Source organism: Triticum urartu, chromosome 5A (genome assembly GCF_056163025.1).
Source record: "Triticum urartu cultivar PI428250 chromosome 5A, HENAU_Tu73, whole genome shotgun sequence".
NCBI classification, from domain to species: domain Eukaryota; kingdom Viridiplantae; phylum Streptophyta; class Magnoliopsida; order Poales; family Poaceae; genus Triticum; species Triticum urartu.
In genome coordinates, this window is record NC_141877.1 from 230595728 (window position 1) to 230609430 (window position 13703).

Sequence of the window (13703 nt, forward strand, 5' to 3'; positions counted from 1 at the left end):
AACCCCAAGCCACCTTTACTCTTCGGGATGCATAATCTCCACCATGCAAACCAATGCATCTTCTTCTCCTCGATGTCCCCCCACCAAAACCCTGCAATCTCATCTGTTATTATGTTCTGTATGGTCTCGGGAAGTTTAAATACTGACAAAGCATAATCTCCACAGTCTTCAGCAATATTTCTTTTCCTTGCATTGAAAGTACCTTTTCTTTCCAGCCTTTAATTCTCTGACAAACTCTATCAATAAGATGCTGAAAACATTCACTCTTGTCCACCCCTACCATAGTAGGGAGACAAAGATACTTATCCGTTAAGGCATCAGTTAAAATGTCCAGATTTCAACATACATCCTCTCTAACATGCACACTTGTATTCGGGTTGAAAAAGATACTAGATTTAGGTGTACTTAGACATTGCCCAAAACTTTCACAATAAACATCCACAACTCTCCTCAGCATGTTTGCATTTTGAACATTTGCTTTCATAAAAATTAGCAAGTCGTCTGCAAAGAGGAAATGAGATATCGATGGTGCATCTCAACAAACTCAAAAGCCTTCCAATCCGCCCACATCTTCATGAGCTAATAAGCTAGATAATCCCTCTGTGCAAATCAAAAACAGATAGGGAGATAGGGGATCTCCCTATCTTAATCCTCGTGTGGGTATAACTTCAGCCGTTTTATTTTCATTAAATCTTATTCTGCATGTAACCGAAGAGACACATTGCATTATCATCTCTACCCAAAGCAGGTGGAATCCCACTTCAAAATCATTTGTTTGAGAAACCCCCATTCTACCCGATCATACGCCTTCATCATGTCCAACTTAATGCAAATCACACATCGTTTATCCTCCAATTTGCAGTATGTCATTGGAGATGCTCTTAGTAGTACTGATGTAATTGAGTGGAAATAAACTTGAAGCGTTGGAGATGCCCTTAGTACTGATAATGAAGTTAAGTGGAAATGCGAATGGATCTTCACGATTTTACTTAAGTATTATATTTCTGACACGTGAACAAATTTATATGCTGATAATAGTGCAGCAATTCCAAGGAAACAAACAAGTGCACCACGGAATCACTAGCTTGTGACATAATAGGCTGCCGATACTGTTTTGGTACATTTCAAGCTTTACTGTTTTTTCTTCACTTCCAAAAAGAACATAGAAACCACCCTCAGGAAAACAAGTAAAGGATTGACCTAAATCTAAATGATACTACGGTATCGGATGAATTTTCTACTGTTGTATGACCAACACCAGCAAAGTAAGTTAGTTACTCCTCGTCTGAATCACCGAATGTGATCTTTGTTGATTTAGGAGCATCTGCTGTGATTTCCTTGAAGTGGGAACCATAGATCTTTGATTCCTGCCCAAGAATAATTAAGACATTATGTAAGGTCATTCATGACAGACTGCATCCTCAATTTAAAACACTGCAGCAAATCTTAGAACAGACAGGCTTAACAATACAGCCTCCTTGAAGTAATTTATCATGAATGCTTACGATATGACCTTACAAATGCACTTTTGATCATCAGGTGATATGTTCCAACATCAAGAGAGATTTTCACAGTTTTCCCAGGTGTTCGATATTTTACAATCACAATTCAAATTTTAATGATAGAAAATTAAAGAAATTAGAAACTACTTGGAACGCATTCAGACGTAAAGTTCAACCCAGATAGGCCAGTAAAAGATAACAAAACCAACAGAACCTTTTAGTAATATAAGAATCTTATATACTAACATCAGAAAATATGCAACATTATGAAAATTATGCATTAGTATCACATTTCAGTTAGTTATTAACCCATCCATAATTTCACATACAATTTCCCCCATGAAAAACATATCAGACAAAGCATGCTGATGTACCAGGTGGACAATCAACCATATCGGCAAACATCTTACCAACTTACCATATGGTATTATTGAAACCAGAGGCCATATATGGTATTATCAGACAAAGCATCTGTCCATACCATGTGTGTTCTTCGTATGCTTAAAATATAACTTCTAAAAGGAAAATATGAGATGTAAAGTTTCCAGCTAGCCACAAACCTTTTTCTTCACATGTGTGCCAAATTTCGTAAGGGCTGGAGGAACAACCTGATCAGCCTCCCGTAAAACATTGACAAGCTCACCAGCAAGTCCCTGTATATGAGATTAAAACAGCAACATTACATGAGGAGTAACTTAACACTTTCAAGGTTTCTCCGTCTCTAGTCTATACATGAGTAACTTATAACACTTTCAAGGTTTCTCTGTCTCTAGTCTATACATGATCTCAAGTTACCTTGTCCGCTTGAGTGAAGAATGTATGTGCAACACCTTTCTTGCCTGCACGACCTGTCCTTCCAATCCTGTGTACATAATCCTCCGTGGTCAAAGGAAAACTATAATTGATGACAACTTCAACATCAGGAATGTCAAGTCCTCGTGAAGCCACATCCGTCGCAATCTGCAATAATTACAATGTAGTAACACTGACTTGGTGAAACAAGAAAGCCATATAAAAAGTAATATATTGAACTAAAACCACGACAAGAATTATGGAACGGAGGGAGTACTATATAACAAACAAGGGCAGTGGATAATGTCCAATGGTACCCTATTTCCAACATAAATATATTCATCCAAAACATTCTAATATATAGATTATGTCTCATTTTTATGTTCACATTTTAACTTTCATGAAAATCTTAACATTCTTATGGGCTGTGAAAGAAAACGAGCCCAAGCACTCCTCTTTCTTGTTCTTTTAATGTAGACTACAAACTAACAAAAAATCAAAAGAATTTGAGCAAACATGATTCACTCTAGTATCATGCTAGATTTTTTTTTTAACTTCACGAATTTTCTACAATCATTGATTTTCACCATCTGCGCTTGGGCGCAGAAAATCCATGTCCCAGCAAACATGCTGACAAATCATAGGATGAAAACCAAAATAAAGGATAAAATGCTGAGACTTAATATCGTGATTCTGCCATACCGCCAGAACGGTTATTATATTTGATAAGCAATTCTCATAATTATATTGGTTAAGTTCATAAGGTTAATCTTTTGAAAGACATTGATAAATAGTTGAAGATATCAAAAAACTCCACAGAAGATTTCTTCAAGGTTCAACCTCAGATTGCAAAATAAGGAAGAGGTCATGTTTAAATGCTAGCCTACAAGCGAACTATTCAGGAGTACATGAAAAGTCAGAGAATAAGCATACCATTAAAGGACATTTTCCTTCTTTAAATAAAGATAAGGCTTTTGTTCTATCATGCTGAGCCTTGTCTCCATGGACAGAAACAGCTTTCCACCCCCTTCAGAATAAACATATATAGATTAAACTAAAGAAGAGGAAATATGTAATAGAAGTATTGACTTGCTGACAAAAAAAATGGTACCTTTTATTAAGCATTGCTTCTACTCGCCCAGCTTCTTTCTTGTACAACACAAAAACTAAAACCCGGTTGCTGTTGCATCAAACACAGGAAGTGCAATTTTCTCAGACCCATATTAACAGTTCAGGCCCAAAAAAGGACTTACAGGTAAGTGTTATATATACTGAAAATTCAAGTTTGTGTGAAGCAATATCATTATACTCAGACAGATTATCAAATAATACTAAAACTAAATATCGCATATATCCTGAGTCATAGCATACTGCTGTTCTGAGAAGTTAGCCACAAGAAAAGATTGCTAGAGAGGAGACTAGGACAGCAATGTTTGGAAGCAGTAGAAATTGGGAAGATAAGAGAACAGGGGAGTATGGATCCGCCAATTGTACTTGACTGCCTGCAAGATGTAAGGGGAGAAGGGTGGGGATATATGCTAGCCTCCAGACCTATGATGGCAATGTACAGGAAGAAAGGTCAAACAATAGATTGATGCGAATCGTGGAATCATTTCTTTGTCAAACTAGGAATCTTAAGTTTGAAATCTGAGAGGGGGATAGGTGGGCTAAATAGTTCTATGATTTCAAGCTGAGTAGCTGACCACCAATGTTTCTATTTAATGACCTTCTCTAAATTGTTGCAGCTTTCATCAGTCTTGCTAATCGCAACCAGCAGCATGTGAAATTTGTACAGCAATATACCTCTGTGCTCGATGATACTTGTCGAGCAAAGCAACTAATCTTGAATCCCGTGCTCTATCATCCAATACTTCAACAATTTGCATCACATCATGATTAGCTGCGAGATCTTCCGATCCAACAACAACCTACGATAAGGTGTCACAAGGTCAGCAAAAAGCAATCAGGTATCATGAAAGGTGAAAACAGAGAAACATTACCTTTATTGGATTCGGATCCATAAACTCTTGAGCTAGCTGGTGGACAGCAAAAGGCCATGTTGCACTGAACATAACCATCTGACGCACTACATTAAGACATTGTATATTTATGGATCATATAGAAAAGAAAAGTTTAGGGCCATTGATACAAAGACATCCAGAGAAAAAAATGGTATCAGTAAGCTGCAAAAGTATAGGCATTGATAAGCAGTAAACGGTATGAATAGCCATGGCAATTCATTGACTCTTGAATGCAGTCCATGTAGAAGGTCAAAGTACCGACCTATTGCTTCCACACAATACAATCATCACAATTTCTACATCATACTAAACACAGCATGCTTAAACTTCATAGACAGCTTAAGTTTACAGCCGAGGGTAAAATGGTAGCAAGCTTATATATCCAGCAAAAAAACACAGGTGCAGGTGCATATCTCTAGTTATTTTGTCATCCCTCTTGCGCCAATGTATGTCAACTTTTTGGCATACATGCGCTCAATACCAAACAGATAGTACTGACATAGTATGAAAGATAACTGCTAGAAGCTACTAGCTCTCACCCAGGACTCTCCGTTTCTGAAGAGACGTATTTCACAAATGGGATTCTGTCTTGATGTGCTTCATACACACGTACACAAAAGAGCCACTACTTAGTACGAAGCTTTATTAGATATCCATACTGCGCAACCTTGTGTTACAAGGAGGACTCTTGGTCCTTTTATAGAGTTACAGACCAACCCTACTAGCTGTCTATTGGTTGGCATTCTTAAGCATGACCAACTTTACAGCTAATGGTCAACTTGTACTTGCTTCTACTACTCTTTCTTACCAATATGCAATTATCCATAACCTGGACTAGAAACATAATTGTGACAATGTTAATACTAACAATATCAATGATAGAACAGACCCTGCAGTTCCTGGCCCTACCCGCCCACACATACAAACACACATGGGATAGAGACTAACCCGATGATGTTTGGCTTAAAATCGCCCTGACCTCAGGTTCAAAACCCATATCCAGCATCCGATCTGCTTCATCAAGAACCTACAAGATACAAACATGTCTTAATGGGATACTTGTGAAACTCAATTCAACAATAGAGACAAAATTTAATGCAAGGATGGATGAACTAATGGTAAGCATAATATTGGCAGTAATCCCAAGAAACGCTGCAGGTGACTGCACTGCTGCCATATGCTGATTCATTATGAAACTTTTCATCATGACCACCCTGTGTTTAATTCTAGTCATTGCTGGTTAATTACATCCAAAAGAGAGAAGGGTGTAGGAAGGGAAAGTGCCTTCAGTTATTTTGTTCATACTAATTTGAGTTGTATCACCAACAGTATTTTTACAATTATGAATTGGGCAACCAGGTGGTTTTAAAGAGTATGAGCAAACCTGGAAGTTTAAGCTATGTAAATAACTAAATCAGTTTGTTAAGAATTAAGAATTATGTAAATAACTATTATCATTCTACCACCAACATTTCTTTTTTCAGAATTATGAGTTGGGCACCCACATGGTGCTATGAGTATGAGAAAACCTGGAAGTTCAAGTTATGTAAATAACTAAACCAATTTGTTAAGACTATGATCAGTGACAACAGCATGATATGGTTAGGGAAAAAGAAAGTTAAAGCTATGGAAATAATTTAAGCATTTTATGTCATACATAGTTATTTTACCAATGACCTATCACTCAACTATCCATGTATGGAAATTTGATTAAACCACGTGAACGTTTTCATGTACAAATGTTCAACAAAACAAGCAACCGTACGCTACAATGTTACTGGAGTCCAATCATGCACTTACTTTTCTTGCTAAGTGTGTCCTGTATTCAAGATCAAAATATAATGCAATATACTTTCTGTTAACAGGTATGAGCCTTCTAAAAGAATACTAGAGCACAAACTCCACAACAAACATAAAATATCACACGATGATGCTCAAGTTACGTCCGTATAAGAAAAATTATTTTGCAAATCACAACCACAAATAACAGAAGAACTAACAGAAATACAGTCAACTTACCACAAAAGAAACCTCGTTAAGACGACAAACACCCATTTCAATGAGGTCTTTCATACGACCAGGAGTTCCTATGACTATTTCCTGGTAGAACAGTAACAAAATAAGCGAATGGAAGGCCAGACAACGAAAAAAATCATAAGGCTAACTCTTTGATAGGAAAAACTTCAAATCACGATATGATGAAACAATCAGTAGGGTAAGCAAGAAAAAATCGAGTTTGTGTTATCTTACAACTCCAGATTTAAGGGAAGATATTTGGGGTCCTTTTGATGTTCCACCATAGAGGCACACTGAATTTATCCCGCATGGCGCACCAGCTTCAGTAAGTACATCTGCGATCTAACACAGTAATAAAGCTTAAGTCATTTCAGTATATTTAATTCTAAAGAGACAAGTTCTTATGATAAGAATATGGCAATATCCCAGTTAGCAAAGCCTATCTATGACCGTGAAACGGTAGACAAAGGTTAAAACATGATTATGCCATTCCCTTTAAGCTGCTCAGATAAGATTCAAGAGATAGAATAGCAAGTGGGGTCAAATTGGAAAGAACTGAAAATCATAGATACGGAAAACTGCACATAAGAGTTGACAATGGCACATGCTTAGGGCATGTACAATGCATAGCCTCAAGGTGATGCCTCGCATGCCATGTAGGATCGGATATGACGTAAAGTAGGTTCGGATAGGGAAGCGGGATCCTCTTCAGGAGGCGGGTGCTTGAAGAGAAAAAGTGTGGTCCGGTGACAAATGCTGAAAAGGTTGGAGTAAAAAGTAGAGATGCATGTGTATTAGAGTCTTTATTTTCTATTTCTTAATAAGGCCCACTAGTGGTAGCTTGCATTGGGGAGAAAAAATAAATGTAGATGCCTCAAATTACTTTTTGGCATGGGGCATATGTATCCATATGCCACCATTGTACATGCCCTTAAGCACTTCAGAAACACTGCTCCTACCAACCATTCAATATTAATGATTCTTAAAAAGTGGCAGTGGGGGTAAGTAAAAGTGTGTACAAAAAACTCCAAAAAAAATATGCTACTGACAATGTAAGTGTCATCCTCATAAATAATTATGCCAAAACAATGCCAAATCAGGGAAGCCACAAAGATACAGCTTTAACTGAAACACTTCAATGAAGAAACATAGAAAATGCGCAGAGCATCACACGCTAGCTGTATCACGTGTCGTTATTGTTGACGCCAGTAGCTCTAATTTACTGCCACAGCAGATGAATAGCATCTACCCAAACATTGAAAATGACATTGACAGCACAATGAACATGTGGTACAGGTTTACCTGCTGAGCAAGCTCCCTTGTTGGAGCCAGCATGAGGCATCGCGGCAACCCCTTCTTGGCGCCTTTTTCACTCAGCTTCTTCCTGACGTGCATCAGCGCCGGCACACCAAACGCAATAGTCTTCCCTGGCATAGGGAAATTACAACGAACGCAACATATTAACACGGTGAAGAGATAGGATAACGAAACAGGAGCAGAAATTGCAGAATTGTACAGTACCAGATCCGGTGGCAGCGATGCCAATGAAATCGCGGCCATCGAGGAGATACGGCCAGGCTAGCGCCTGGATGGGTGACGGCCGGTCGAACCCCTTGCAGCAGTCGAGCACCTGGGTTGGCAGCGCCGCGGCGGCGAAGGAGTTGAGCGGCGCATACTTGGGGTCCGCGAACCCCTTCCCAGTCACCGCCACGCTCTTCTCCACGGCCCCTCCTTGGTCCGGTTCCTCTGTGGCCACCCCTCTCTTCTTGCTGCTCTTGGCCTCTTCTTCCGCCGCTGCCTCCTCGGCCTCTGCCGCTAGCTTCCGCTTCTTGTCCTTGCTCTTTTTATCCTTCTTTCTCTTGTTGGATAGTTCCTCCTGTTCCGCCGCTACCTCCTCGGCCTCGGCCTCGGCCGCTGACTTCGGCTTCTTCTCCTTCTTCTTGCTCTTTTTATCCTTCTTTCTCTCGTTGGATGGTTCCTCCTGCGTAGAGAGGAGTTTGGGGTCCATGGCGGCGGCGGCGGCGGCGGCGGCGGTGGACGAGGGAAGAGCCGGGGTTCGTGGAAGAGAAAGGAAGGCCGGGGGGAGGTTGATTTTAGGGCACTACGTGAAAAATCATATTTATGGAAAGGGAGCGGCTGGATCTCATCTCAGTGTGCGTGCGTTGTGGGCTTCGCAATGTGGGCTGACATTGGGTTGCGTTCTGTGCGTTCAGCCTTCTGCCTGAGTTTGTTTTTTCTTTTTTGCACATTTAAAAGGTAATAAAAGAGGCTAGCCAACTCCCCTCCGGAAGGCTCCCCCGATTGGGCCTTCGTGGGCCGTCGGATCTGGCTCTCGGACACGTCTAAGCCGTTAGATCTTCAGAACGGTTAAACTCGATTTTCACCTCACGGTTGTTTTCGTTGGCCAATGACTAGTGGGCTCGTCTCGCACGCTCCTTAGCTGGGTGAACTTTGTTCATGTCCCCGAGGGATTTCTTTGCCAATCCCCTCCGCCCGCGCGTCAAAACCCTAGCCGCCAGCCCTGCGCCCACTCCGCCTCGTTCTCCTCCCCGCTCGCTCCATCCTATCCCATGTCGCCGCCCCTCTTCTCCTGGCTCGCCTAGGCCGCCTCCTCTCCTCCCCGCGTTGTCGGCCCCCTCCCTCCTCCCTCCTTCGTCCTCACGGCCGACCATCTCCGTCACTTGGGCCCCATGGCAGCGGCTGGGTCTTCTAGAGGAAAAGGCGAAATTGAGCGTCTCGATGGTGCCTTACTGATGCACGGCGACGGCTAGCGTCGGTGAGCGCCACAGATGGCGCAGCAGGCTCGGCGGGCAGCGGGCGCGGCAGGCTCGGCAGGCAGCGGGCGCGGCGGTCAAGGCCAGGGGCGCGGATTGGGGAGATGCACACACGAGGAGCGACGGCGACCGCGTCTGCCACCAACACCGAGGTGAGCTTCACCCAATCTCTCTCTTACTCTCTCCGTGCGGCCTCCTCCCCTTGGCCCCTGATTCATCGATGAGGTATGACATGGTGGTGTGTTCGCAAACCCTTCCCCTTTTTTCTTCTTCTCAGGCAACGATGCATGAGGAGACGATGCCCTATCCATCTTCTGCAGCCTCATAGTTTTTCTTTGACCTGACCATGTGATTATTTTGGGATTTTAGCTCTATGCAGCCACTTTTCTTGATTAAGTTCAGAAAATGGCAACGGGTGGTTGAATAGTTGAAGCTGGTTCATATGCTTTGTATAAAATTGCTTTCATAGACCATGTTATGCACCTAGGATGCATCCAATCATTTTTTTACTTTGCAAGATGATGTTACGAGCGTAAATTTAGGGCCTGTTTGGTTTCAATAAGTCACCTGACTTAAGTCAGGTGACTTAAAACCATGACTTATAAGTCACGCCTGTTTGGTTGCCACCTGACTTATAAGTCACCTGAGCACATCTTCCCACCTTGTTTTTTTATGTAAAGGTGGTGGGACCCATGCAAAAGGGGGTGACTTATAAGTTTTAAGTTGGGGTGGAGCAACTTATGACTTATAAGTTGAGGTGACTTATAAGTTGGGTCCGTTTGGCAAAATAAGTCACTTTTTACACTTTTCGACTTATAAGTTGGTGACTTATTTGGAACCAAACAGGGCCTTAGACTGGACAGAGATATCAATATACCAAGGGTTCTAAGAATTGGATTCATAAAAGCAGGGATGTTATTGATTCATCTGAGCTGCTCTATCTAATTGTATTTTATTAAGACCCTGCCATTTTAAATATAGCTTTTACATTCCTATTCGGTAAATAATTGCTAACGGAAAGATGGGAATGCACTTTTTTAAAATGTTTTGTGCTAGGTAAATGATGCTGCACAACAAAATACAATTGCCTTTGTGTCTTACATGATGAGGACATCAATACCATTGTTACACCCACAGCCCCTACTGTTACATATACTGGACCAATTACTAGAGCTCGCGCACGCCAATTAAATTACCAGGTACTTTCGTTTCTTGGTAATGATTCTAATGTTCATGAGATTATGATGCTGCCTAAATTGGATACATTTGTTTTGCTTTCAAATGAAGGGCCTAGCTTGGAGAAGGATGAACATTGGAGCAAGAACACGCATGAAGTTGATGGCATGCGCAAGGGGATCAAGAACGGAGTTACAAGTGATGATTTCAGGACTTTGAAGCCGCCATAAGGAGTGCATGAAGCCATGGACGAAATATACAAGATGCCACTTCATAATATTCGTCCATAGGCTATTCTAGGTGCTGCGTCACCTTATTAATGGGCCAGGCCCATGTAATTTCGAAATACTTAAGTATAGGCTATTTTTAGAGTCCGTATGTGTGGGGAAACAAGAGTTAGGGTTGGTTTCGGACCCCACCCTCAAGGGCCACGAAATTCCCCTCTCTTCCTCCATATATACAGCCCTTAGGGCGTCGTTTAGACTTTGGGTTTTGTTTAGATTAAAAGTTCGCCATAGCTGCAACTTCGCGTACTTCGTTTGTGTCCAACGACCAGACCAAGACGTCACAGAACCCCACCTTGATCAATAAAGCTTTCATCTTATATTCGCAATATCCCGATTGCAATCTCAGTTTCTTGCTTGTTCTTCGTTTGCTCGCAGGAAACAGGCCCTCGTGGTCAGGTTGATCGTGCTCCGGCGTGGTCAATAACCCCTCGGAAGTTGGTTTAGCGATTGCTAAGGCGCGACGTCTCGCACGTTCGTAGTCGGATCGTCAAGGTCGACTCCCACAGAAAACGATAGCCACCATCTCATCGAAACATCGGGACACCTTTGCCTCTATCATTACATAACTCATTTTTACATTCCAAGAGGAATGGAGTACCCAGTTTTGTCCAGAAAGTTGAGGCCTTCTGGTGGTTCTTTTGCAATGAGGGTTTCAATGCTAACCATATTGCATTTCCATTTTCAGGGTGTCCTTTTACTGGGTACCCACCCTCCAATGCATATATTTTCATGATGATGTAATGTTAGACCAACTTTCTTGTATATAAGTCTTTGTAGAGAATCAAATAAGAGGATGGCATTATTCGGGCCTCGATTTGGGCCAAATCGGGGAAGCCCTCCTCTTATTTGATTCTCTTGCGGCACTCGGCCGGTTCCAAGACCGTGAGGGGAAGGACTTCCTGTTGTGTGTGTGCTTGACTTCGAACCAAATCGAACCCAACAGAAAAACATATACACACGCATGCATTTTTTTCCTTGTCCCTGATGTTGTGTTGTAATTGGTGTAGCTGCCGGAGGGGAGAGAGCAGAGGATCCGAGAGGCAAAGCAACCGGAGGAGCCGGAGAACACAACCCATGTCCTATGTACCGACCACATCCCCCACAGCTTCTACAAGGACCAGATGCAAGGTATGTCTCTGTCATTAGAGCTTGGAGAAGTGCAGGTGATGCAAAGGGTCTGGAACTAATATCATCTTTGTTGGTTTGGATTATTTTGCAGGTTTCTTTCAGGAGCTTGTGGCTATTAAGAAGAGGGTCAGTATTGCCCGGAACCGCTCTATTGCGTTATAAGATATCCGGTGATTTATGTGTTTTCTGCAAGCATCTAACTTGTTATTTGGTGATATATATGTAGACAGGAAAGTCTAATCATTCTGATAGTTAGAAATACATATATTTCAGTTGCAACAAAACTGTACATAACGATGAATGAATATTAACTATGTCATTCACACAAACAAAAAAGTATTGCAGTTAGAGTGGATATCCAATTATCAGTTCATGAAGTGAAACAGATAAAAGAACTGTTTTTTAAACACGAACAAACAGATTTCTATTTATATACAAAAACCATGCATTGGTACATATGAACATATGAATAGGACTCAAGAAGATCTATTTTTTGTCATGTTTGTGAGTTTTCTGTTATTTCCTCTCAGTGTGAATAGGACTGAAGAAGATGGACATAGCCCTTTAGGTAATTTGACTTTTTTTTGAACCAAAAATCGTAGAACAATAGTTCTATGGTATATTTTCATTAAAAAATAGTATGTTACAAAGGGAATGGAGAAAACAAAAACAAAAGAAAAAAGATCTAAGCTAATGGGCATCTTTGTTGGTTTGGATTATTTTGCAGGTTTCTTTCAGGAGCTTGGGGCTATTAAGAAGAGGGTCAGTATTGCCCGGAACCGCTCTATTGCGTTATAAGATATCTAGTGATTTATGTGTTTTCTGCAAGCATCTAACTTGTTATTTGGTGATATATATGTAGACAGGAAAGTCTAAGCATTCCGATAGTTAGAAATACATATATTTCAGTTGCAACAAAACTGTACATAACGATGAATGAATATTAACTATGTCATTCACACAAACAAAAAAGTATTGCAGTTAGAGTGGATATCCAATTATCAGTTCATGAAGTGAAACAGATAAAAGAACTGTTTTTTAAACACGAACAAATAGATTTCTATTTATATACAAAAACCATGCATTGGTACATATGAACATATGAATAGGACTCAAGAAGATCTTTTTTGTCATGTTTGTGAGTTTTCTGTTATTTCCTCTCAGTGTGAATAGGACTGAAGAAGATGGATATAGCCCTTTAGGTAATTTGACTTTTTTTTGAACCACAAATCGTAGAACAATAGTTCTATGGTATATTTTCATTAAAAAAAAATATGTTACAAAGGGAAAGGAGAAAACAAAAACAAAAGAAAAAATATCTAAGCTAATGGGGCAGAGCCCTTATCCCATTTCAGTTTTGGGCAACATGAGAATCATTTAAAAATTTACCTGACAGCCTGCTTGAACAAGGTGGAATACTTGTCTTTGATCTTGTGTTGAAGTAGTTGAAGATCCTTTTTTAATTCAAGCCTCCAATTTGAGACTGTCGGCTGGATGTTTCTGAAGACCTTGCCATTTCACTTTGTCCTCGATTAATAACAGATTACAAATTTATTTGTTTAAATAGGGCAGGTTATTTACGAAGGTATACCATTTCTATTGACTGGATAATTTACATCTTGGGAAGGACTTATTGGTGCAACCTGGTCATAATTGCTCGGCCAATTTCCCAATCCAAATCCAGAACTGCTTCATCTTTAGATCTTTACGTGCTTGATGAAATGCCTTAGAGACTAAGATCTGCACTTTGTTTTTCTCCGTTCTCCTGCTCATGGATTAACCGATGACTGTAAGACCCAGAGAAGCGTTTGGAACTGGTCTGCAGTGTCTTCCAGTTTATGCGTATATTCTTTTTTTTCATGCTGGCAAAATGTTATTGGCTGGCTCATCTGCACACACCTTTCATTGTTGCTAATCCTGAGAATCCAATCAATGAAATAGTTGGTGATGTTTGTTGTGGTACGCAGTTAAAATTGCTACATATAATTCAGTTTGAGACAAGGTATT

General features: G+C 40.7%; 1 protein-coding gene across 1 annotated transcript; it reads right to left on the reverse strand.

Annotated features, from left to right (window-relative positions):
* Positions 1–970: 970 nt before the first annotated feature.
* STRS1 (DEA(D/H)-box RNA helicase family protein) lies at positions 971–8434 on the reverse strand. Its single transcript, XM_048673105.2, has 12 exons — positions 7853–8434; positions 7634–7758; positions 6566–6673; positions 6335–6415; positions 5264–5342; positions 4295–4380; positions 4098–4222; positions 3406–3474; positions 3228–3321; positions 2298–2462; positions 2063–2155; positions 971–1367 (listed from the first exon to the last, which is right to left on the reverse strand). The coding sequence occupies exons 1-12, from the start codon at positions 8337–8339 to the stop codon at positions 1275–1277; spliced, it is 1605 nt and encodes a 534-aa protein (XP_048529062.1). The 5' UTR covers positions 8340–8434; the 3' UTR covers positions 971–1274.
* Between the last annotated feature and the right edge of the window lie 5269 nt (positions 8435–13703).